The 26,828-nt window shown below is 46.5% G+C and overlaps 1 protein-coding gene across 2 annotated transcripts; it reads right to left on the bottom strand.

Moving 5' to 3' along the window:
• Positions 1–242: 242 nt before the first annotated feature.
• AHCY (adenosylhomocysteinase) lies at positions 243–25,010 on the bottom strand. Of its 2 annotated transcripts, none has more exons than XM_005532951.2 (10): positions 24,895–25,010; positions 23,025–23,215; positions 20,263–20,338; positions 18,352–18,504; positions 13,757–13,869; positions 10,798–11,005; positions 9,949–10,036; positions 8,956–9,073; positions 3,977–4,171; positions 243–1,224 (listed from the first exon to the last, which is right to left on the bottom strand). In XM_005532951.2, the coding sequence occupies exons 1-10, from the start codon at positions 24,920–24,922 to the stop codon at positions 1,093–1,095; spliced, it is 1,302 nt and encodes a 433-aa protein (XP_005533008.2). In that variant the 5' UTR covers positions 24,923–25,010; the 3' UTR covers positions 243–1,092. The 2 variants fall into 2 exon arrangements, with proteins under 2 accessions (XP_005533008.2, XP_014116936.2); XM_014261461.2 differs by lacking the exon at positions 24,895–25,010 and adding an exon at positions 24,586–24,687.
• Between the last annotated feature and the right edge of the window lie 1,818 nt (positions 25,011–26,828).

Genomic DNA, 26,828 nt, shown 5'->3' with positions numbered 1-26,828 from the left:
CATGGCATACGGAGATAATTCTGTGTCGGCAGAGTGACCATCCTGTAAGATTCAGCCCTTCAAATATTTCCTGAGAAGCAGCTTTCCACAGCCACAGCACGAGATGCAGAGCAGCCACAGCACTGGCTTTTGCCTTGAGGACACCCCATGTGGGTACACTAAGTATTTTCAGTAGCTTAAAGACCACACAAAGGTAAACAAACCCATGGTAAACCCCAAAACATCTCACTGCACAAAACAAGTCAGGCCACAGTCAGATCTTTAATAAAAGCACTTGAAGTCAGTGACAAACATGATAAGCAGACATGACAACTCAGAGAACCAAGTTGGGGGTAGCAGTGTGCTGCTGGTGTCTGCAGAGGATTGAACAGGGACCCTAAACCCCAAACCACGCCCTCAGTGGCTCCTCAGCTGCTCACAACACACTTGGAAAGCTAAAAGTCTCTCTTGCCTCACCCCTCCTCAAGCTGGTATGGCAGAAGCACAAAATGGGTCTTTGTTCTGATCAAAGCTGATGGAGTAAATTAACCCAAGAAAAAGCTCCAGCTCTAACCTCTGAATAGAAGGCTGAGTTGATTTTACAGCAAGGAGACCAAGCAACTCATATCCTCCCTATTACCCCCAGTTTCACAACATGCACATTACCAGGGCACTGTTGTGGAGAGGGCCTGACAGTGCCAGTCTCCTAATGGGATTCACCTGATTGGAGCAGGGCATGGCAAAAGCATCTCCCTGCAGAAACCATTCCCCACCTGACTGGTGAGCCTGCTCAAAGCTGTCAGCCACTTGTATGGCAAGACTACACGTTCTCATTTAGTCACCTTCTGTCCTGCTCCCCTTACTGGAGCATTACAGACCAACAAAAGGTGCATAGGATTCTTTTCACTGTGACATTAGCTAAGTAACCAATTCTAATTCCAGGAGTCAGTGAACCTCTTCCACTGACAGGGCCCTGAAGGTTCCCTTGTAAGGGGAAGAGTTGTGCAGCACTGAGGGGAAAACGGCAAAAGGCTTGTCCTCAGAAGCCCAGCACACACAAGAGCTTTGGAAAGTTGTATCCCTGCACTTTGGTCTTTGGGTAGTGCCAGCTGCTCAGTATCTGTAGTGGTCTGGCTTGAAGGGCCCATCTCTGGACAAGCCCAGGTATTTGGCCTGTTTGTCACTCAGCTTCGTCAGCTTCACACTCAGCTTGTCCAGATGAGCAGCAGCCACAGCTTCATCCAGCTGGAAAACAAAACATTGAGACAAGAACATTAGAACAGAGTTTTATTAGTTCAGGAAGTCACAGTCCATAGGGAGAAATGAATATGTGGAAATCAAGAGCAGCCCCAAGGAGGACATACACTGACACAGCTTTTTTCCTGCCAATATCCCTCACCTGTCTGAGAACAGACTTGTACTCACATGGAAGAGCTTGTGCTTTTGAGGGAGTCAAGCTTAAGTGAGACAAAATTTTATATAATCAAATCCATTTCAATCTCATTTACAAATTCATATCCATCCAGCAAGCAAAGAGCAGAGTTCAAACTCTTCAGAGGTAAGAATACCCAGTTTGGTAGAATGATAAAGCCCCAGTTTCCACTACAAAGACACCTGGACATACCAAATATCCTACAATATTATGTAAGTCGTAACACTGGAAAAAAATTCCTGCATTCTCCAGATATCCCATCCTAGGGGCACATGAATAATGAAATTCATTCCAGAATCTCCAGTTCAGCAGATCTACTTGTATCTACTGGCACTGTCTTCATGAAGACTAAAAGCAAGGTGGGCTGTAGGACACAAGCACAGAAAAGCTGATATAGTATCTCTGTCCCAGAGGTGTCAGGCAGATGTATAAACTCAAGAAACTGAAAAATGTATAAAGTTAGAAGGCAGTTAAGTGTTCCAGGAGAGTCAGAAAACAAACAGGAGGGTGGCGAACAAACTGCTGTGTCAGAGGGGGATGTACAGCCAGAGGGGATATTCAGAGGTAGAAAATACAGCACAAGCAGGGATCAGGGACAAATCCCACCATTTGTAATTCCTGCAAAAAAACAGGGAAGCATTGCAAAAGAAACAGATACAAGGTAAGTCTAAATCCTAGTGGCACAGAGAAAACCTGCTGAACCAGGTAAAAAGCTCCATCTACACAGGGTGTAGCTCACTGCAGCTCAGCCTGCTCACAATGACCACAGTGGACCTGCCTCTTGGGAACCAGTACAGCCAAAAGTGACAAGACAAAATCAGAAACTTAAGGGGAAATGGTTGAAATGGTGGCAATGAACCATGCAATCCACCAAAGAGTCAGGTAAACCATGAAAGAAAGAAAACTTTAGGGGAAGGCTTGTGTTTAGAAGGGAATCAAGTATTTAAACCTAGTACATTCTGTCAGGATGCCATGAAACAAAAAAAGGAGGGTCAGAAATTGTATTCTTATCTGGTTGATTAGACTGAGGTATGAAGCTCTCACAGGTGTATTTCCAGGGAATGTAAGACAGATTGCATCCACTTAAAAAGGAACAGAGTCCCTGACAATTCCCAGATGAGGTTTTCAAGCAGCAGCAGGGATCAATTGTTTCACAGCTGCTTCAGCTTGGGGACTTCAAGACTCGGACATAAGAGACACACAAAGTTAGATGAAGGTAAGCAGACATTCTCACCTTAAAATCAAAGCTGAGCAGGACAGATTTGGTGCCAAGAATGTGGAGACAAGGGTTTTCCTAGATTTCCAGGAACACACATTGCAGAAATGTGTGCATGTTTGTAATGGCTGATCAAAGCAATATTCTTGCAGTCAAAGAAAGTGCAGTGTAAGGTACTTAGTAATTGTTAAATCTTACATTTGGACCTCAAAACAATTGCACAGAACAAGGATAGGCACTAACCCAAAAAATTATCAGAGAAAGCTATTTTGTTGTTTCTGACAAGGTGACTGCTTTATTCTTTGAGTAAAACCCTCTGTGAAGCACAGAGGGTCAAAGGTGTTTTATCACAGTCGATGAACCTGAGATCACTGCCACATGCTCCCCTAACAGGCAACTTCATGCTTAACTGCTCTGGGCATTTCTTCTCATTTCTATGTATTTCCACCTCAAATATGCTTATTAAAAATTGTTATTCGGTGAGAGGATGAAGCCACATTTTATCAGCAACACTGGGCTCTCATTTTCAAGAGAGCTGTCAATAAGACTGTTCCTTTGAAGACAATTAACTGGCAGTTTGCTGATCCACTCCTACACTGCATTTCTGGTATGCTTGACTTGATCCTTAACTGATGAGTTTGCAAACTTAAGGTCTTCAGGAAACACCTCATTATTAAGTACAAACATACACATTCTACTTCCCAAATGGAAAGTGTTTTCACATTTACTCTCCCACCTGGTTGTGCTCCAAAGGCAGTGGGATTTAACTCCAGCATCTCTTTCCATGAACATCTCAAATTCTCAGGCTTGTTTTGGAAAATTAAAACCATGTTAGCTTTCTAAAAGGAATGTGCAAGCTGTGACATGATCCAGACTTTTCCAAGAACAAAGAATGCAGAGATAAGTTTCAAGGGAAATCCAAGGAAATCTGGCATCTTGTGAAGTTATTAGGACCAGATTGTGATAAGCTCTCTCAGGTGCAAATGGGATCAGGACTCTATCAACCACAGTAAAAGTTTCACTCCAGTTTCAACTCTGCCCATGATACTTTTCTGCTGGACAGGTTTGTAGAAGTAACAAAGTGGTTGGGTAGAAGCTTTCCAACTACCCTAAGGCAGTACAGGGCTTCCCAGCACCTTCGAGAAGTCAAAAAGTGCCTGGATGTTCTGTCACAGGACAGCCAAGTCCCAGTTCTGCACACCAAAGAACAGCCCATTCACACCCAGCATGTCTGAAGCCAAACATCCTCTGAAGGACAGAACCTTCAGTAGGAAAATGAGTACAAGCACAAACAAAGCCACACCTGATGTTGGCTTCCTTACCAGCACCTTTATGTGGCTGTCACTCACCTTCTTTGGCAGGAAGTGGACCCCCACAGCATATTTGTCACTGTGGGTCCAGAGCTCGATCTGTGCCAGGACCTGGTTGGTGAAGGAGTTGCTCATGACGAAGCTGGGGTGGCCCATGGCACAGCCCAGGTTGACCAGGCGGCCCTCGGCCAGCAGGATGATGTGGCGGCCGTTGCGCAGCGTGTAGCGATCCACCTGTGGGAACAGCAGTGCCACAGCCACGTCAGCCATGGGGCAAACCTGGGGGGCTCAGGGAGCCTCCCCCCTTCAGCAACTGCAGCACTTCAGTTATAACAGAGACACCCCTCTCATCTCCATCCCAGGTGTTTTCAAAGCCTGCAGCAATCCTGAGCTTCACAGCACACCTATCTTGGCATCTGCTTTGTATTTAACCAGCTCTCCAATTTCTTTAACCAGCTCTCCAATTTCTTTAACCAGCTCTCCAATTTCTTTAACCAGCTCTCCAATTTCTTTAACCAGCTCTCCAATTTCTTTAACCAGCTCTCCAATTTCTTTAACCAGCTCTCCAATTTCTTTAACCAGCTCTCCAATTTCTTTAAACCAGCTCTCCAATTTCTTTAACCAGCTCTCCAATTTCTTTAACCAGCTCTCCAATTTCTTTAACCAGCTCTCCAATTTCTTTAACCAGCTCTCCAATTTCTTTAACCAGCTCTCCAATTTCTTTAACCAGCTCTCCAATTTCTTTAACCAGCTCTCCAATTTCTTTAACCAGCTCTCCAATTTCTTTAACCAGCTCTCCAATTTCTTTAACCAGCTCTCCAATTTCTTTAACCAGCTCTCCAATTTCTTTAACCAGCTCTCCAATTTCTTTAACCAGCTCTCCAATTTCTTTAACCAGCTCTCCAATTTCTTTAACCAGCTCTCCAATTTCTTTAACCAGCTCTCCAATTTCTTTAACCAGCTCTCCAATTTCTTTAACCAGCTCTCCAATTTCTTTAACCAGCTCTCCAATTCTCCTGGCTTTTCCACATGTAGTGGTATAGTCCCAGCCAGCTGTGATGGGAATGTGCTGCTAGCAGTAAATACCAGTTCATCTATGCCCACTGGTCTCAACTGGTGTGTAGTGGCAGGGAAGAGGGAACACCTTCTGCATGAAGCAGTCCAGAGGCTTGGCATCTAACACAGGGTAACAGCCAGAGCCCTCAGCCTGTTGAAGGTCCCCTGGAATTGCTCCCACCTCTGCAAGGCCAACACATACAATAAACAGCTGTCCTGGCTCCTGGTGTACCCTGCTTTGCTCTTGGGGGACACAGGCACGATCCTCCCCAAGGGAGGATCCACCCCAGGGACAGCAGGACTCTGCACACAGAATCCAGGCTCAGATGGGCTAAGGAGACAGGGCCTCAGCTGTGAGAGCCCCACACAACTCAGGAGACAGATAATGTCACTGTCCCACACAGCTCAGGAGATAATGTCACTTAGCATGTGCCCCATCTGCCTAGGGCAGATTGGACTCCTGCAATGTTAAACTTAAACCAGCTTCTCCTTTCCACTCTCAATAGCTCCTCTCTGCCCTGCCTCCACCCTGGAGGAGGTTACAACTTTAAAGCAATAATGAAACACCAATATGGCCCATAAAGTCACAAGAATATTCAGTATTAACTGGTACTTACTGCTCATGTCATACCAAGTATTTGAGAGTAGAGCACTTTGGAAATACTTAAAACAATCAGCAACCAACTTTGACAAAACTTAATGCTTCAGACCATTTATCTTCTGCTAGCACTGCAAAGCAACTGTGACAGACCTAAAAGGGTCCTTCTTTACAGCTTTATTTAAACTTTAGAAGCTAAAAGTTATTTAATATTAAGTAAAACACAATTTTCAATTTTGTTCTTAAAGCTTTGGCATGTAAGTTAAAAGACACATGTGATGAAACTGTAATTGTAACAATACCCATTTCTGAAAAAAGATCCTTGTGCAGGTCTTTAGCAGAGATGCCAAGAACAAACCAATACAAACCATGTTTTCTGTAACAGGCATTTTGCCTTCAGAGCAGGTCTGTGCCTCCACCTGCCTGCTCCAGCTATGCTTCAATCACAGCACCATTTTCTGCTTCTCGGGTTCACATGAGAGATTATTGTGATTTCAGCACAACACATGCAGGAAGTAACCACCTCAAAGAGCAGCCCTAAGTCAGCCTTGATTTCTCCTGCCCAAAAACACTCATCAAGTGGGGTAAGAATGATCCCCCCCTGAGCAGCTGCAGTTGTTATTTTGGATGCCAGTTCTCCATTGTGGAGCACCAGTGACAGTGCTCAGTCCACCCAAAAAACACCATATGGGCCATCATGAGATTATGGGAGGAAGTAACAAAAAATAAAGAAGGAACCAGATGGGAAGCAGAACATGAAAAACCCTGAGAACAGCTACAGTATTGCTTATAGCAAACATTGCATTTACAGATTGAACTACAAAAGATAGTTGTGCAGTTAAAGTAGCATTTCAGTTTTCAAGTCTGAATTGGGTGGTTTAGACATCAAAATATTAAATCCTTTCATAATATCCATACAACTTGCCCCTGGACAGCTGCTGGCTTGTGCACAGAACCCCACACCTGCAGCAACCTGTACTGACTGGAGTTATTCAATGCACACAGAAACATAGAAAATATAAAATTAATCCACAGAAATACAAAAATAGTAGTGGTACCAGCAGAGGCTTAAGTCAGTACTGTGGAAACACATCTCATATACAGGCTGATTCATAAGCTCACATAATTGCTCCAGAAGTAGAATTCAAATTACCTAAGCAATAAGCTTCTCTCCACACTTAGACAAATGCCTCCTCCTTTTCCCCATTGGAATTTACTTAGTTCTGGACTTTTTGGCTGCTGTGCACTTCCCTTCACACTATATGGGAATAATTTATAGGCCTAAGTTCCTTGACCTTGACCTTTGCTTGACCTCTCGAGTTGAGTTTGTGCTGCAGGTCAGTCTGATGCCCAAACACAGCTGAGCAAGGCTGCAGTGCAAACCCAGAGCCAAACCAACCCACCAGCTTTTCAGTAAAAAGCCTATTTCCTCCTCACCTGTCCTCTGAAAGCAACACATCAGTCACAATGGCACAGTAAGATGTTCTTATTAAAGTACTAAATAGCTCTTAAATCAGCCCAGTGTTCAAACTTTCATGCTGGACAGTCTCAATTACTTTGTACCTCCAGCTGAAGTTAACCACCCCTTCAGCCCTGGCATTAATCCTCTTATCAAGAGACAGGTGTCCTCACAAAAAGTCAGGGATTTTTGCTCTTGTACTATATTCCCCTCTCTGGTTCAGGACACAGAAAAGAAGCTGCCAAGCTTTAGTAAAAATCTGAATATTCAATAAGTTAGATTTCTTCAGCATTAACCCATATGGACAACCCTGACCCAAATTCCATCCTTTTCAAAAGGTAATTTTATTTGTTTTACAATCAGAAACTTGTTACAATTTTCACACCTGGGACCACACTGCACCTTATCAATGCCAGACTGCTTCTCAAAGCAAAATATATAAAAAGGGATTTACTGCCTCTGTGAGGGCGGTTTGTGTGGTGTCATATTAACACCAAATTAAACCTTCAACAGTGTTTATTCTTCAAGCAGCCCAAGATTTAGTTTTAAAACAACCTGAGCTAGCAGAAAGCAGGCAGGTACCTGTGGGCTCCTCTAGGACAAGAGCTGCTGAACAGAGTCAGTTCCACTAAGGCAAGAACAAACCTGAACATAGTGAGAACTTGAGGGTGTAACTCCATACCTGGTTAAGGCCATGCAAAGTGTCCCAACATACCTCCCACAAACACTTGGTAAGACTTTGATGCAGGTGGCCAAGAAGGCACAGGGGAGTTATGGAAATTGGAAGGGCAGATGAAGATCTGAGAGGTATATTTGGGTGTGGTGTTATTAAAAAGTACAAAACCTGTCCCAGAATCCTGCTATCAGCAAGAACACTCCCTCTTCAAAAGGTAACCACAAGTCCCACACCAAGTCAGATAAAGCCTGGTTTGCTTTATGTGATGTTCTCCCTCAGTGTTGGTGTCAGAAAACAAATTTGATCTAATTCAGTTTTGTTTTTCTGCTTTAAGACACACAGCTAAAAACCTGAAATTTTCAGATTCTGATTTTCCTTGTGTAGCCACAGCCATAGCTAAAAGCAAATGCATGGTGGGCATGCAAGCTGAGCAAGGGTAAAACATCTGCCTGGTCTGCCCACACAGGTTTCTAAACTGAAGCCACCAAGTCTGGAAGAGAAACCTAAGTTTGGCAGAGATCCAGATAGGCTTTCCTGAGGCTTCAGTCTCAGAGTAGACTAAAAAAAAATAACACTACACTTGGAAAACAAAGAGGTGTGAATTTTTTCAAACCTTGACAGAATCCCAAAAGAGATTCCACTGAGATTCCCTTAGGATCACATCTGTTCTGCTACAGAGCAGTACATGAGCAAACAGCTCTAAAAGAGGAAATTCAGGGCAGGCACCAGGCAATCTATGGGCTCTGCTCTTAAGTTTTATAGGGTCTCTAATGGTCTGTTCTGTATTTCTCAACTAACTTGCTTTCTGAAGCTGAGCTATGGCATTGTTTTCAGCTCAGGGCTATCAAAGCAAGCACATGTGCAAACCCCATGCCCCAAATATCAAAGCTGAATGGACCTGATTACATTAATTGTCTCTACAACAAGCACTAAGGGTAGGCTCCTGCCTCTCAAGGAACTGGGAACACATGGAGAAAGATGTACCCATACCAGGCACCTCTCCCCAGAGGGACTTGGGCACTGGCTGGAACAATCACTTTAATGCCAAACCAAGAATATCATGTGTAGCTTGTTCCAGGTTAGCAGAATCTGCATTCTGACCAGACCAACAGTGGCTTCCAACAAAGCCAGAAACACCAAAGAACCTGAAGAGAAATACTCTCTAGAAACAGACACTGAGTAGCCACTGCTTTTTTCCAGCAGGAGAGCCTGTGGAAAGGCTGTCTCACCTGAGGTTTGACATTCACTGCCTCCACTGCATTGTCATTCAGCCACTTGGCATCAACTTCCACATCAAAATGGCCAATATTACACACTATAGCATCATCCTTCATCTGCTCAAAGTGCCTGCAAAAGAAAAAAAGTTGCATCAAAAGTTAATCAAAAGTAGATGCTCTAATCCGCAGTCCTGACTAGTGCCCAGCCCAGTGACTGCATTGACTCTCACAAAGTGTGTGGGGCCGGTAACCCCTCCAGGCATGGGAAGTCTATTGGAAAAGACTTTCAAGCTTCTAGGGAGGGACATTTCCCAAGGATACAAGAGTTTAGTGGAGAAAGTATTTTCCCAGTGTGGAAAGTAATAAAATTTTTATTGGTCAAAACAAATACCTGCAGTTATTTTCCTTTTTACACAGAAAAAAAATGCTTCATGACTTTGAAGTTCTCAGCAGTTTTACATCTCTAGACACTAATAGCCTGATCTCCTTCTACCTAATCTGATCTTCCATTACAACATGTACAGTCATCATGGCAAAGAAAGGAAGGAGTCTGTGTGGAGCTGGGGCTATAAACTGACATCTACAAAGCAGTAACCAAATGCTGCAGGGCAGTTCATTGAGAACAGGCTGGTTTCAGCTGCTATATGCACCCACTGATGGAATCACTTTCAACCTTTACCTGCCTCCTCTCCTCTGTTCACATTTGTCTGGCCTAACACAGAATTCAGCCCTGATGCCCTCATTCTCCAAAAGTCAATCTATCGCTCTGCAGCTTTTGTTTCTGCACCATTAGATTCCATAAGCCAGGAACAACTGCAATGTGGCAAAATCCAACAAAACTGACCAAAGACTTAATTTCTCACTAAATTCATGCTGAATTCTGATGTCCAGAAGTCCGACTGTGTGGTAACCCTAACCACACTGCTGACAGGTTATGATTGTATTTAAAAAAAGAAATCTAACTGTACAGGTATGCTTTCACTAAAGCAAGTGGCTTGGCCATACCTGCCCTGCACAATGTCAGTGCAGCCAGTGGTGGTGACAAAGATGTTGCCCTCTTTGCAGGCCTCCTCCATGGTTGTAACTTCATAACCTGAAAAGAGAAGAAGTTACTTCTCTAAACAACCTCCAACATTTATTAACAAGTGGGACACAACACCAGAAATAGAAGAGTACAGAGAAAGAATGAGTCAAATGTTTCTGCCTATGCCTGGCCTAGGGATGATACAAGGTAGTTGGGATGCTGCTGTTGCAAAACACCAACATGGCACAAAAACCATCCATCCCTCAACCCTTTTCAAATCTGTGGGTCTGTGCATTCAACGCCCAGAGGAATAGTCTGGGGTACAGCACTCAGACTGGGTTCAGGGCATTGAATTTGCAAAAATGCCCCCACAACACCTGCAGTTCTTGGCAGGTATGAACAGAAATGGGATAAATTGATACCAACAGGCACAGTAACATGAGGCAAACACAGAAGAGAACAGCTCCAGAGCATCCCTGAGCTCAGCTGGAAAGACAGTATGGCATTGCTCTTTAAAAAAGCCTATTGAAGGGGGAAGGTGTTTTTTAATGGAGATTAGAGCCACATAACTTAAGGACAATCCCTCAGCCTTACCACCCTATGGTCTCTGAATCCTTGACTCCAAACACATCTTCAAGGCCTCTAGTGACAAACCCCTTCCCTAACTGCAAGGAAAGAATTCCTACAATTAAACTGGATTCAACTGTACCTCAGCAGGGACAGGGCTGAAACCCGCTGAACCCTTCTTGGCCAGCTCTCATTTACTGCTCTACACTGCACTGCAGAGAACCTGTCAGATGCTCAAATTCCTGCTCTGCTTGAGCTCCCACCTTCCATGGCTGCCTGGAGCGCGTTGATGGGATCGATTTCGGTGATGATGACTCTGGCTCCGAAGCTCCGCAGGGCCTGGGCACAGCCCTTACCCACGTCCCCATATCCTGCCACCACTGCCACCTTCCCAGCAATCATGACATCTGTGGCACGCTTGATGCCATCGATGAGGGACTCTCTGCAGCCATAAAGGTTATCAAACTTGCTCTGAGGGAGAAAAAGGAGCAGTTTCAGAACAGATGAAAACTGTTCACTCAAGTGAAATTTCCTTAGAGAAAGAAAATGGACTTCTATGCAAGTACTACAAGAGTCACTTAAATACTTTAACCACCATGAGGGATAAGAACAAGACAACTTGGTTTGATGTCTTTATTTGTCCAGTTTCAGTCTGTAGGGTTATATCAGACAGAGGCTTCAACATGGCGAGAAGCATTTCATAAATACATTGTGTCTACTGACCAGTGCTTGGGTTTACTAAAAACTTGTTAGAGGTAACCTGAATTTATCAAGTGTCTTTCACACCAGTGTAGGTCTGGGTTCCTAAACCAGATGTTCACCAGTTCCCTGCTGCTGTTTATCAGACAATGAACTGAACCATATGCCACAGGAGGGCAAAGCACACCAGCATCACATCATCTATCTTTGCAAGACACATCCAGCCTGCAGATCGGTAAGCTGCCCACCTCAACCAGGAGAAACTGGTTCCTGCAGCCCCAGAGGATCAAAATTACATCTTCCCCCATGAAGAGTTACCTTAAACACTGTCACTCACTACTGCTAAGACTTGGAAAAATTCAGCAAGCAGCCATTCTTAATAACAGTCACTGTAACCAGGAACCCCTGGATTTCAAATGCCCCATCACACAATATCCTCCTACTCTAACACTGACATTAACAGCCAGACCCTCCAATCAAAACTACCAGAAGTCATTCATCAAATATTACTTTACCCCTTTAACATCTTCCTAAACTCAAACACACCTTGTTGTGCTGATTTTTGTAATGCTTCCTCTTCTACTAATGCTGTGCTGTGCTCCCCAAGGAAGCAATACTAAGAAATCTCCATTAACAGCAAAATTCTGTTCTCAAAGCCTGTCCTGGCTTTCTACAGACATAGGGTACCAATCCTTCTTGCTTTCACTTAACATAGCACTGTCTGCTACAGGTAATCTTTAGATTAAATTCCCAGAGGCAGCAATCTGGTCTAGTGGAAGGTACACCCACAACACCTGCAGTTCTTGCGTGAATCAAAATGGGATAAAATGCCCATGGCACAAAATGGTCAAAGTGTAACAAATTATACTTCAGATCCAGATGTTCCTGACTCAGTGCCTATAAACATTATCAGAGGCATAGCTGCCACTAATATATCAGAAAATTTTGTTACCAATCCTCCAAATTCTAGAGCTAGGGCCAGTTGGTATCCCTCTTTCCTCATCACCAAATTCCCCAACTGCAATTAAAGCCTTCCAGGTATCTGTACATTTCCATGCAAGTAAGAGAGTACAGAGGGTTGGATGCAGACATCTATCTGCCCCACCCAAAACATTTGGGTGGCAGAGGGGAAGAACAGAGTTGGCTGCTCTCTCCAAATGCTAGCACAGGAACTTGGCACCACCTGGAAGTATCAGACTGGGAGAGCAGAATTTGTCAGCTCAGTTGCACATTTTCCCAGAGAACTGTAATTGTGGTTAGTACAAATCTTGTACTGTATAAATACCAAACAGTACTTGAAAACAAGCCCTTGCTTGGCACTAGAATCCCAAATCTCCTCAAGAGGCTTTGCTAGAAGCGTCCGAATTTCCAAATATACTGAACAGTATTAATAATTATTATGCAAGTGGCACAAATTTGGGTGAAAAGGATGTAAAGAACTTCTTTCAACATTAACTGGATTCCAGAAGTAAGAGTCAGGTGCATCTTAGTGAGCAGAAAGGAGACAGCAAACTGCAGAGAAGGCAGGCCAAACATGAGAACTGCCAACCCAACAGGATAACATCTGTATGGCAACTTGAAATAAGAGTCAGTAACTAGATTTAAAAAAACATCAAGATGCATAAACCTTCAGTACACCTTTAATTCCCACTATAATTCATCTGCAGCCAAAAAGCACCACCACCCTTTAAACACCATTCCACTTCATTCTCAACTCACCAGGGTTTATCTTGGAAGCAGCACTAAAGCTAAGCAAGGGATAAGTATCTCTCTCCTGCCTTCTCCTTTGCAACTGCTGTTCACAGAGATCAGCCACAGGCTGACCAGCCAACCTTTACCAGCACAAGCTCAAGGAGGTCACATTCTCTTTTCCAGCTGGTACCTGACACATGCCTGGGGGCTTTAAGCTACTCAGAGTGAGGAAACACTCAGGTACTGACTGTGCCCAAGAGTCATAATCCCCAGAAGTGTGTTCACACTATTAAACAGCAGAAGAATGGATGTCCTTACATACAAAAAAACCCTGAATGTCCTGACAACAGTTTACAAAGACATCAAGTGTAGGAAAATGGATTGTAAGAGAATAGAGATGGTGCTGCGGGCAACCTCGCCCCTGATGAGTTGCAGCTGTACTAATTACCAAAGAGTGGAAGCAGCCTTGCCCTTAACAGGTCACAGCTGTGTCCAATAAGGATGTGTGTTATAAAAGAGCGGGTTGGCTATACTGAAAGAAGGAATCAGTGTTGCTTGATGCTGCCCAGGGGAATTTGGAGAGAAAAGGTATGAGAAAATGAAAATTTTACTGTAGGATAATAAACTGTTGATGCTTGCCACCATCTTCAGCATCAGTTATGTAACCACTGTCAATCAAGGAGTCACTTTTGGGATATGGTAGAAACCTCTGTTCAGAACCAGATCAGGAGAAGCTCAGCAAGAGAAGGAATACTTTCATGGGAATGACAACATTCCAACACCAAGCTGGCCAGAGAGCAGAATACTGCAGAAGGGCTCTGTCTGTATTACCTTAGTGACAGAGTCATTCACATTGATAGCTGGCACTTTCAGGGTCCCACTGGCCTTCATCTTGTACAGGTTGTGAACCCCAGTGGTTGTCTCTTCTGAAATACCTCTAATTCCTGTGGGAAGAGTAAAGGGATTCAGCTTAGTTGGAGTCAATGCTGTGCAGACCAGCCCATCCAGGTGCTGGGAGCGTCCCCCAGAAGCTTAAGTTAAACAAACCCTTGGCAGAGAGCGAGGAAGAGATGAAAACCCTCAAACTACTGGAGAAACACCAGAGGATGCACTTCAGGGCCACACACCTCTGCACCTGCCAGAGTGGGCTGTAGCAGCCCGGCTCCCAGGGAAGGCGGGCGGGTGCCTTGCAGCCCCTCGGGGCTGGTTTGCCCGGGGTGAGAGGATCGGGGCCGGGGCAGCCCCCGCCCGGCCTCGGCCTCTCCCTCAACCCCGGCCCGGCCGCGCTCCGCGGCGCCGCAGCGCCCTCTGCTGGCAGCCCGGAGCGCCCCCAGCCTACACGGACCCACAGAATGTCCTGAGCTGGGAGGGACCCCCAGAATCCCCCAGCCCAGCCCTGGCCCTGCCCAGACCCCCCAACAACCCCACCCTGGGCATCCCTGGCAGCGCTGTCCAAACGCTCCTGGAGCTCTGGCAGCCTCGGGGCCGTGCCCATTCCCTGGGGAGCCTGGGCAGTGCCAGCACCTCTGGGGAAAGAACCTTTCCCTGACATCCAGCCTGATCCTGCCTGGCACAGCTCCTGTTCCTGGTCACAGAGAAGGAATCAGCGTCTTCCTCTTCTCTTCTCCTCACAGGGAAGTTGTAACTGCAATGAGCTCTCCCCTCAGGCTCCTTTAGCTGAACAGATCAAGTGCCCTTAGCCCTCCTCATATGGCTCAAGGTCATTTGCCATCCTTTGGACATTCTCTAATAGTTTAGTGTTTTTCTTATATTGCAGTGATCAAAACCACTGAATATTCAAGGTGAGGCTGCCCAAGCCCAGAGCAGGGCAAGACAAACCCCTCCCTCGACCAGCTGGTGATGTCCCTCATTACACAACTGGTCCTCCTGGTTCCAGGGCACTGCCCACTCATAGATGCCAAGTCTGGTCCAAAACCATCCTCACTCCTCAAAAAACCTGGTCCAAGCCCAGACAGAGAATTCTGCATGCAATTCAACATGGTTTTCACAGCAGAACTTGGACAGATTCTCCAGTGGAGCCTGAGACTGAGCCATGAGACCCTCCCATTCCTCCCCAGACCGCTCTGTAGCAAATGAGGGAAATGAGACCAACCGGACTAGAAGGTAAAAGGCTGATGAACTGGATTAGAGAAAGCTCCAGAGAGAGGTCACTGCAGCTTTTTAACACTTGAAGTGGGCTTACACGATGTGGACAGACTGTTGCAACAGGACAAGGGGGAATGGTTTTAAATTGAAAGACAGTGATTCAGGCTAGATATAACACAGCTGCTTTTTTTACAATGAGGTTAGCATACGCCCTGAGAAGTGCCACATGCCCTATCCCTGGGAACATTCAAAGGGCTCTGAGCAACCTGAGTTGAAGGTGTCCTGCCCATTGCAGGCAGGTTGGAATAGATGGCCTTTAAAAGGTCCCTCCCAACACAAACCATTCTGTGATTCTATGATTAGGCTGACTGATCCCCAGCACTTCTATTTCAGCATAGAGCCCTCGATAGCCCCACTCCCCTGATGGTCACCTGCTGGTGATGCATGGGAACGCATTCAGGCTTTGGCATATTTAGGGCTTGCTTGGAGGAGACTTTCAAATTCACAGTGCAGCCTAGTGCACAGTGAAATGGAGGATCTGTAGACAGTTTCCCAAAAGCATCAGTTTCCAGAGCATCTGCCTGGGTCATGGACAGTCATCCCCTCGAAGGAAAGCTTTTGGAGGTCACATCAGGAACATCCAGTTCAAACCTGCCCTCTCTCTTCCTGTGTATCTGGCAAATAGGAGACTCTCCTCATCCTTCAAAGGCTCTCCAGAGGTAAGTCCTGAGCTTAGCAGATTATCTTTCCATGGCACTAAGCAGACCTCACATCCCATATGCCAACAGCTTCCCCTCCCCAGAGGCATCCCAGCAGTGCCCTGCTGCCATTTTCAGCTGGTCTAAACCACTCTGCAGCTGCTCCAAGCACTGCCTACACCACTCATGGTCAATGCCTGAGTGACTGGAGAGCAGAGAAGGGTCTGCAGCAAGGACAAGCTTGAATTAAACTGACACAGCCTTGCTAAATGCTCAGACTTGCTTTGCCCTGTATTTCTCACCTGAGCAATGAGCAAGTCTGATCAATGAATCACAAATGAGCCAATGTTCCCCACACATAGCTTTTGCACAGATGCCAGAGACCTCCTTTGCACAGATGACTTTCACCTTTGGTCAGTTGTTATTTTCCTCCTTTGTTCCTTTGTTTATCTTGGTGTTAAGGGCATTTGGCTTAATGGAATAAGCCAACAGTACAAAGGCCATTCTCCCTAACTGCAGGCACACTTCAGAAGAGGGGAAGCTTACTGAGCAGGTCCACACACACATTTAACACATCTCCTGGTTGAATTAACACTTTTCAACTGTTTGCTGCACACTAGGACCAAACTGTTTAAATTAGAAGCAGCTGAAGCATGGAAGACAATTCCCTGTGAAATTAGCCCAGAAAACTTATGCAGCCTTTAAACAGAAAATGTCATTTTCAGCTGCCTCATGCCAAAATGTCTCCTATGCTCACAATCTACACACTGTGCATGGTCTGCCAATGCCACTCTTGTTCCACCTCCACAGAGGTCAGATATTCCCACAAGCCCTTAGGATATATTAGCCTCTGTTAGCTATAAGATACCAAAAATGGATGCTACATTGCTTCATTTAAGCAGACTTTGCAGCAAAGGGCTAAGCACAGATCTCAGATTAAGAAGATCAGGACTAAGACTACTCCAGAGTCCCATTCTGGAAGTCTTGCTGTTTCCAAGGAGCAATGGACTGGAAGTTAAAACAGATCAAGTTTGCAATCCTCTACAGAAATCAGTCTTAATTTACTGAACTGCTGCAAGGAGCTTTTCAACTACAGCTGGTTTGGGAAGGGAAACACTGACAAGCATTGCATCTTCCCTAGACTCCTTAAAACCCCAGAGTAAGAGTTATTTCCATGAATTCAGGAAGCAAACCCACACAGGGATGTTTTTTATCAGAGGCAGGCTACAGATGGACACCAAGACATCAGACAGTTCAAGAGCCATTGTCCTACTGCATTGTATTATGCCAGTCCCTCCCACATCAGGATCAAAAGACAAGCAAGAGGGTGAAAAGGGCTGGAGAGGAGAAAGAAGTACAACAGGAGGGCTGAAAGTATGAAAGGAGCTCAGCTCAAAGATTCTGGGAACAAGGACACCAACCAAGGTGTGCATGGCAAGGAAACAACCCTGCAAAACAGAGAATGAACATGGAAAACTTTCTTTAGCCTCTGAAAAGACAATTAAGACAGAGGGATCATCAATTGTGGTATTCTTTGGCATCCGACAGGGGAAAAGCAAGAGGTCATGAGTATCACACAGAGGCAACCCAGAAACCGTAAGACCTTTGATGGAAGAGAGGCTAAGCAAAGACCAATAAAAAAACTTTCATTACAGTTTAAATAACACAAAGATGTTGAGCGTTGGATTATGAGTGACATCAGGCTGAGGATGAAGGACAAAAGTGAGGCTTGTCACAGAGAAAGTTTCCCTCTTCCTGGTGACCCTACCTGCAGCAGCACAAAGAGGAGCTCCCCTCACACAGCCCTGTTCACAGCCTGTCACCTTCAGATTTTTTCCTCCTATCTTCCTACTAAAGCAGAGCACGACTCAGAGGAGAGCTGATCGAGCAGACTTCTACAGCAACCTCCCCTGTACAAAAGCACCAACGCACCCCACTGTACCACCCACCAATTTCCTTCACATCCCAGACCAAATGTGCCCTTTAACAACCCTAGGCACACATCTTGCTGCAGCACAGCTGATGGACACTGGCAGGGCTGAGGAGAGTCTGTCATACTTCACCAGGCACAGATCAACCTGCTCATGTCAAATTCCCTTCACATAAATCTTTTACATAAACACACGCTAGCAACACTACACTGCTAATTTTTACTAACTTGCATGGAAGGCAAATCAAAGCAAGAGTCCCTGACTCCATCAGCATCTTCACTGACAAACTGAATGACTATTTAAGGTAGAAAACTGCTCCTTTTCCACAGAAGGCTACAGGTAGTCACAACTTCATTCAGAACTGCACTAAGACAGCCCTCTTCCAGGAAGCTTTTGGTATGACATCAGAACTAGTGGTCATTCTCAGGTAATGGGCACAGTGAAACATGGCCAGGACAAATCAGTGCAGCTTATGTGCTACAGAGCAAAGGTAGAAACAGCTCCTGCAGGTAAGAGATTCTGGTCTTGAACTGTAAGGAATTTTCACAGCCTGTTTGCACATGCCTGTCCCTCTTCCCCCACCCCTTTTTACACCAGCAGTGAATTCCTGCAGAAACACGCGCCCCCCCCCCCCCCCCCCCAAACATCCTCCCAGGCAGAATCATGCCTGCCAAAACAAAACATAAGTCACCTTTCAGCAGCTGTGGGTATTTGGTATGAACTAGGTTGGTAAGATCTCCACCATCATCCAAAATCATGTTGAGGGGCTGCCCATCCTTGAAGTACAAGGTCTGCTCGATGCACCACAAGTATTCCTCATCTGTCTCCCCTTTCCAGGCAAACACTGCATGGGAACAAACAGAACACATTAGCCAGTTTCTTACTCAGCATGTAGTAAAGCAGCCAAAGGAAGATTTCATCAGCAGCTCCCAGCAGCAGCTGACAGACAGATGATTATCTGCGCCCACAGGGCAACAAACACATTTGCACTGAAAAACAGACTTCAGAATAATCATTGTTTCAGATCACAAACAAGGTCAAAATTTTGAGACTTCATTACTTTCCTTATTTGTCTTCCCTATTAAAAAGGAGAAGACAAAGCAAACTCAAAAAGACTCACATCCACAGCACCCCACTCATTAGAAATAGGCACCGGACATATTGTTACAATTAAATGAAAACACAACTACAGGATTTTCTAGCACAGCAGAAAAGAGGGACCAGACTTCAGCATGAGCTAAGCAGCAGAATATAAACTCTTCAGCAACACTGAATTTAAATTCTAGTCTCTAGCCCAGCACTAAAATCCAAGTTGAGGTGCCTCATCTGTTCTAATTGCAGTGTATTTCTATGCCAGTACAGCCCCAGCAACAGGTTGCCACCACTGGCATGCTGCATCCACCAGGATTTATGTCTTTCCAGGCATCTGTACTGTCTTCACACTATACTCAATCCTAGAAGTACTCAACCACTCAAACACATATTGGGCACATTATTTACACACCCCAACACTTGGCTAAATTGTTATGTTTCCACTGTTTACACAGAAAACTGACCTGAGCCATGAAGAGCCAATCATGCAGTTACCTATTCTGAAGTAATGTGTACCAGGATCTCATATTGAAGCCAAAGGACCACCCACCATTCCTCCACCGTTTCAAATTCAGTATGTGAAGTGCAAAAATAACACAAAGAGCAAGTTCCAAAAACAAGGATACAAAGGGCAAATACTTTAACACTCAACCTGTAAATAGCTCTTCAGTTGAGTTTTGGGTGTTGAAAGCAGTGAGGAAGACAACCCAACATCTAAAGAATCCCATGTGGCCCTTTGACATCCCACACCAGAGGCAATGCCTGAAGCTGGTAGTGCCAAAGGAGCTGATGAAGGGATCACTTTGTTGCCACAGAATGTGCCACAGCTAGGGAAAGACTTGTGGCAATAGATAATTATAATAGAAATGAGAGACGCCTCCCAAAGCAGACTGCCAGAAACCAGATTTAGTCTGTGCCAACAGCTGGGCTCAGGAAGTGCAGTTCCCAGCACTGAGGATTGCTTCCTTCAGCTGAGTTACACAGCAAACAGCTGCAGGTATTATACTGATCCGTGAGGAATTGCTCTTTATTGGAACATGACTGTAAGAAGAGAGCAGCATCCTGATACAGCACTTAAGGGACATTAGGCAGGAACACAGCTAGGCTAATTCTAGAATAGAATTTAAATATCTTGGGTATTGACCCTGCCACTGTGACAGGGTGTAAGGCAGTTCCCTTACCTTTCCCAATCCCTATTTAGCACAGAGCTTGCTGGAAAGCACCAAACACCTCCAGCTACACACACCTACATCCTACTCCATTTCATCACCCATCCCATCGTCTTAATGAGCTCTAACACAGAGCCCAACAGCAGCCTTTGCTGGGAAACCTGTGCACAGGGTGATGCAACACAGCCTGAATCAAATGTCCTGGCTTGTAACAACCACTGCTTCGATGGGCTGTTTCTATCCTCTAGCATGTTCAGAGGAGCTTGATGTGTACACAGTTTGATTTAGCAGGAACAGGCAGTACAGCCCAACTCTGCCAAACCAGAACATGGAAAACTTACCAGGGATACCAGCTTTTGCAATAGCAGCTGCAGCGTGGTCCTGAGTGGAGAAAATGTTGCAACTTGACCATTGTACCTGGAAAATAACCAAGTTTTGTTTGCTGAACAAAGTTCTGAGTTATCTCTATCAAACACAGGAGTTAAAAAGGGGGCAAGAGCAGAAAGAAATTTGTGCAGATTCCTGCCTTTTTCAGTAGCTCTGCAAAGATAAGGTGAGAACTGCGTGTCTGACTAAATCAGGGAAAATAATGTCACATAGAGAGAACGTGAATTAGCTTTAGTTGTGCCATATATTCAGCTACCTCCTTGCTCACAAGCACTTCTCCCAGACAGCCAGAGCATACTCCAGATCTTCAGGGGTGCCCAACAGGGTGGGTTTGGGAAGTTTTGGTCAATGAAGGTCAGATTTTCCCAACACCCCTATAGCAAGTGCCCACAGAGTATGGACATGCAGCAACACACCTGCTGGCACTCAAGAGTCAGAAATGCAGCTGAAACATTACATTCAATCCAGGCATTTTCTAAGATTATGCTTACCTACTTCCCCCTCTGTGCTCCACTCATGGGAGCCTTTCCAGCTGAGCTAATTGTTTTCCTCAGATTTCATAACTATGCTCAGGCACCTAGAAAAGCAACAGCATGTTGCTGAGTTGCACTGAAAAGGATCTGCACACCTACCAGCTCACAGCACCCAGAGCCACATACCCCCTTCTCCCCACAGGACTGAATGGCAGCTAGTTGCACATTCACTCGTTACAGACCTTGAGTAGAGAGGGCAATGAGACACAGTCATCCAACCTGTTTTCAGATACTCATCCCACTTGATCAAAAAATGACATTTCCAAGTAAAGGGTGCAGTAGGAAGCAGCCTACACTACCAACACTTGTCATGAAAACACACCTGGAAGGAGCACAGGAAAACAGAATCCATAACGTAAAGCTGCACCCCCTCACCTGGGTTTTTTGCAAGCTCCCCCCATACCAGCAGAGATGACATCAGGAGGTGTCATGACATTCAAAGTATACAAAATACCTATGTATTGTTTACACTTCAGACCTGTGGTAGTGACATAGAAGCTAAAATAACTGGCACACCTGATGGGCTCAGACCCTAGTATTTACATCAAGGGTTATAGAAAGGATTATTTTTTGTTACAAATTCTTATTATTTATATTATAGAATTTATTCTTATTATATTACAGAACTTATACTCTGAAGTAGAGTATTTATTCTATTTGTTAACCCAGCCAAAAAATGGACACCAAGGTTACTATGCTGCAGTGAGCTACATCCTCATTACATGGGTATGATTTTATCAGTTTCATTCCTCCCTCCCTGGCACCAAAGTTCTGACAGAACAGATGAACCAGGGCCGAATCCAAACTCAAATTAAAGCCTAAATTAATCCACAGGCATCAGGTCAAGGAGTTAACACAGCAGCACACACCTTTAAAGGTACAACCACATCTTAGAGAAACCAAGTCTCTGCAGGTATGTCCCTGAATGACTTGGATGAATCCCATGTAACACTGACCTGAGGTTATGCTCTGCTTAAAGCAGCTTGGCAATGCTTAACTAAGCACACAGCTACTTCCTAGGCCAGCAATACTGGATACATCAACCAAAAGGAGCAGCAAGAAGCTTCCCAAATTTCAACAGCTACTGCTTCCTTTTGAATCCTGCTGAGGGACAGGATTTTTTCTTCCACAAAGAGTGGCTGGAACAAAGCCGGAAATGTACCTCCACATTGAAGCTCTCCTTCAGCAATGCACCATCTGGAACCACAGGACAGCTCTGAACAGGCTGGGGAACACCTGCACAGCAGCACGTGCCAGGCTGAGCTGGCACAGTGTCCATACCTGCCTTCTTCTATTTTTGAGGAAGCACCTTCACTGCTAGAGAAAACTCCTCTTCCCAATGCCTTTCAATCAGCATGACACTGTTCAATTCTTTACTGTTCCCAGAGAGGGATCCCACATAGGGCACCTCTGGGCAGCCAAACTGCAGGAAGAAGGAACTTCAGATCATACACATACCTAACAATCCATCAAAATTCCAGTCAGCTCCCTGCTCAGCACACAAGCAATGCAGATTGTGCTCAGATACCTGGCTTTCCTCATGCCCTGTACAGCTAACACTCAGCTGTGATGTCTGGAGTTCATTTAGCAAGTCAGGCATGGGATACAAGGCAGTAAATGGCTTCTATGTATCTCAGACTTTAATATGGATGAGAGTAACTGGTCCACAGTCACACAAAAAATTCAGTGGAGACGCCCGTCCTCAATCCCTGAGCCACACTGCATCCCTGCTGTTTTCCTGCACAGCTCAAGAGCAGCACGAGCTCTCAGAAAACTTCATTAGATTTTGCTGACTTTACCAGAGCAGTGTGGGGTTCTTAATACAGGCTAATCTGTGCTGGAGGCAGTCCCTAGAGCTGCAGCACAAGCAGCCACACCACTGCAAGCCCAAGCACAGCATGACTGTATGGGAGCAGCTGTGAGCACTGCCCAGGGCACAACAGGCACTCAAAGCTGAAGCATGTCCACAGGGAACACACACACCCCACACTCCAGGGGTGCTGAGGACAGGCAACAAGCTTCTTGCTCAAGGAGAGAATACATAATCCATCCATGTGGAGATTACAGCCTCATCCAAAAAGTACAGACATTTGCCAGGATTCCATAAGGTGTTACATAAGCAGAAGCAGTGACCTGGCAGAGCATTACCCAAGAGCTGAGGGAGAAACTCAGAGCCACATTACCTCAGCCCCCAGCACGATGAGGGTCTCTATGAGAACTGCTGTCTGTACCGTCATGTGGAGGCAGCCAGCGATGCGGGCACCTTTCAGGGGCTTGGATGAAGAGTACATCTCCCTCATCTTCATCAGCCCTGGCATCTCATTCTCTGCAATCTCAATGGCCTTGCGACCCCAGTCTGCAAGGCTGATGTCAGCTGCAAGAGAAGCAGAACAGATGTCAGAGTTTGACTAGCTGAGACCTTGGTATCTGTTCACACACTTGTGGGTAGGCCCTGGCTGTACCAGCTGAACAGAACACCCAGCAACAGCTGGGAGACAGAGCTGCAGAAAAAACAAACCCTAGGCCAGTTACTCCCTGCTTCTTCACTAAGGTACACAGGCTCTTACATTAATTTAGACCAAACCTAACAGCCCCTCTAAAAAAAAAAAAAGCATGCTACTGCAAGAGGGTATAAATCAACTGTGATCTAGCACATGGACATCCCAAGGCCCATGAATTCAGTAAGCCAGAGCCTTAAACACTTCTTGCAGACACTCCCCAAGAGTCCAAAACTTCCTATAGGGACTGGCTTCCATAGTATTGACCTGCATGTGAGGGAGGGGTTGGTTGTAGGACAGCGGCTTCCCACACAGAGAATGCTCCCTAAGAGTGAACCAGGAGCTGAGCCCAGCTTATCTCCCCCCTCCTCACAGCAAAACTGCAGGTCCTTCCTCACTGGTCCTTCCCCCTTAGATCCACAAAAATTATTTTAAGTGACCGTAATTACCTTAGCTACAGTCTACTTATACTTTAGTAAAAAGGATCTACAGCAGAAAAGTCCAGCAAAAAATGAGCAAGAGAGACTTCTGACAGGCTCACTGCATTCACCACGGATGTTCAACCCCAGCCTTAAAAACACAAGGGTCAAGCACAATGCCCAGCTGCATCAACTCTGCAGCACCAGCCAACACAGCGTCCTTCTTACTCAGTTTGAGATTCTTTGAAAGATTTCAGAAGTTCACCATTCGATTTAGACCATAGTGAGATGCTTTTCTGTCACCTACCTCGTAAACACAGACTGTTTAGAGCACTGGGAAACAACAGGACTCCAAGTCAGACTGCCAGGTTTAATGCAGACATGCTAATTGCATTTTGCTGCAGGATGAAGCCTGAGGCCGCTGAAGCTATTGCACGTGCTAGAGCTGACTAGAACATAGCCTGTACACCACAGGGACTGAAAACTGCCTTAAAACGGGCAAGGAAAAGACCATGGAAACAAATACATTAAGAGGAGGTGGTTTAATCTTACCCCTTGATAAGGGGTATATAAGGGGTTAAGGGCTTGATAGCTTTACCAGGGCTGCTTAAAAAATATCCTGCAGTATTTTAGGTCCAGAGCCTCCAGGGTAAATTATTTATGAATTTGAGCCTTACAGACTAATGTCCTTTTCTTTGAATGAAGCCTCCAAGGAACACCCAACTCTTTCTAAAAGCTGAGGCTCTTTTTGGAGTTTCAGGTCTACAGAAATAACCGCCAAAACCTTCAGGGCGCATGACTCAAAGGTCCCAGGATGGGAAATTCACCTTCGGAGCTAAGCCTGTTCCCGCCAAGGGCTCTGAGCGGCAAGGGAGGGACGGGGCAGCAGGGCCGGCAGAGCGGCACAACGGCGAGCAGTAAGCCAGTGGTGCAGCGCCCCCGAGCCCCGCGGTGGCTCCCCCAGCGCACAGAGGGCTCAGGCCCGGCTCCGCCGCCGGCAGGACCCGCCGTCCTCCCCGCTGCGGCCGCATCGAGCGCGGCGCCGCGCCCGCCGAGGCCGCGCTCCCCGCACGGTGCACGTCCCGGTTCGAGGGAGGCGTCGAGCCCCGCGGGGCCGTCCCGAGGCTCGCACTCACCCACTTTGTAGGGCAGCCGATCCGACATGGTGGAGCTGCGGGGCCGGCGGGCACAAGGAGGCGATAGTAGCGCCGAGCGCGCTTTAAGTAGAGGCGGCGCCGCCTGCGTGAGGCGGGGCCGGGTTGCGCTTGGGCGCTGGGCCCGGGCGGCGCTTCCTCCGGGTCGGCCGCGGGCCCGCCTCCCCTGAGGGCAGCGAGAGCGTGGAGTCGGCGGGGTTGGGTCGTCCTCAGAACCTGCTCCGTCCCCAGAATTTGTCCCGTTCCCAGAACCTGCCCCTGGTACGGCCTCTGCAGCAGCGTCAGCCCCGTGCCCGAACAGGCTCTGGCGGCCGCTGCACTCACCGCTACCAGTGCCAGCACAGGAGCCGGTGTATAAATATCTGCAGGGATGGCTCAGAGTTCTGCTCCGTGGGACCTAGCAACGGAATAAGAGGCAACGGGCAGAAACTGAAGGGAGTTCCACCTGAACATGAGGAAGAACTTCTTTATTTTGCAAGTGACCACTCACTGGAACAGATTGCCTAGAGAGGCTGTGGACTCTCATTCACTGGAGATATTCCAGATCCGTGCTGTGGGATGACTCTGACTCAGGATGTGGGTTCAGAAGCCCCAGCGTGGTCCCTTTCAGCCTCACCCATTCTGGGATTCTGTGACCCAGAGCCACATAAAGCTGCAGCAGGTCCCAGGGCAGTGCCAGGAACAGCCCTGATTCCCAATGCCAGGCCTGGCCCCGTGGGCACTGAGCATGCAGGACTCCCTGTCTCACTTTCCCAAGAGGATCCCACGAGATGTTCAGTGCGAAGTATCACCCTGGGGCACACAGACCTCTCACTGCACTGAGGAACAAGGCAGTGGACAGGATACAACTGGTGAGATGCCAGGCAGAGCTGTGGCCAAGGTGTGAGCAGCTCTATCAGCCTGGACCTTGGACTTGGCTGCAGGCAGTTCCCCTCCCAGCCTGCAGCCCTCTGCCAGGTGCTGGGCAGGGCTGCAGGCCCCCAGGCACAGCCAATGCCCACTGGGCATGCAGGAGGCACAGCCCCACTTTGGCCTTGCCTGTGGGTCATGCACACATTTGTTTCTGTTCTAACATCTAAAATACGTTTTTCATAAGCCTCAGTCATGAACTGGGACGAACTTTCCAGCCACACTGTTGTACACATATCTCCTTTAACCTGTGAAATACGTAAGAGTGAGGATTTTCTCATAATTACAAAGAATTTCTCATCAAATTATTTTGAAAAGTTTGAAATAATTCTCAGTGCAGAGTTTATCCTGAGACTCCAGTTCCACTGATCTTCAGTGACTGTCCTACAGTGAACAGACCACAGAAAGACAGAAATCCCAGTAGAACACCTGGACAGACAATCAGTACACATGGAAATGGCAGAATTTCTGTATAATATTCAGAGTGCTGCAGGTGCACTGGCACACCTGATACCATACAAGGAGTTCTGTAAATCAACAGGTGCCCAGTGCAGGCTTGATTCCTTTCATTTTATCCCTCAACACCAGAGTGCATTTAGTTCCTCTCCAGGGATAACACAAAATTCTCTGCTGGTGCCCATGAAGCTGCAGCCCCTCCCGGGCTCACCCCTGCCCCAGCTCTGGGTCCTGAGCACAGAAGGAGCTGGAGCTGTTGGAGGGAAGGCAGTGGAGGCGGCAGAGATGCTGCAGGCTGGAGCCCCTCTGCTCTGAGGAAAGGCTGAGAGAGCTGAGGTTGCTCAGCCAGGAGGAGAGAAGGCCCTGAGGAGGCTTCACTGTGGACAAGCAGGACTTGGAGGGGCCGGGGGTAAGGATGGGGACAGAGTGTTCAGCAGAGCCTGTGGCGAGAGGAGAAGGGGGCATGGCTACAAACTGGAGGAGCTCAATTTAACTTTGATCTGAGGAAGATGTTTTTCTCCCATGAGGGTGGTGAGGCTCTGGTACAGGTT

This window comes from Pseudopodoces humilis, chromosome 19, assembly GCF_049639895.1.
Source record: "Pseudopodoces humilis isolate 2021_Gansu_Grassland_sample_001 chromosome 19, ASM4963989v1, whole genome shotgun sequence".
NCBI lineage: Eukaryota > Metazoa > Chordata > Aves > Passeriformes > Paridae > Pseudopodoces > Pseudopodoces humilis.
This window is presented reverse-complemented; position numbering and strand designations above follow the sequence as displayed.

Coding starts and splice junctions, on each gene's coding strand:
- AHCY (XM_005532951.2), bottom strand. CDS start 24,922: ATGTCGGATCGGCTGCCCTACAAAGTGG. Junction 13,870..18,351: donor ATACCCACAGCTGCTGAAAG/GTGACTTATGTT, acceptor CTCTTCCCACAG/GAATTAGAGGTATTTCAGAA. Junction 4,172..8,955: donor CAGTGAATGTCAAACCTCAG/GTGAGACAGCCT, acceptor CTGTTCCCACAG/GTGGATCGCTACACGCTGCG.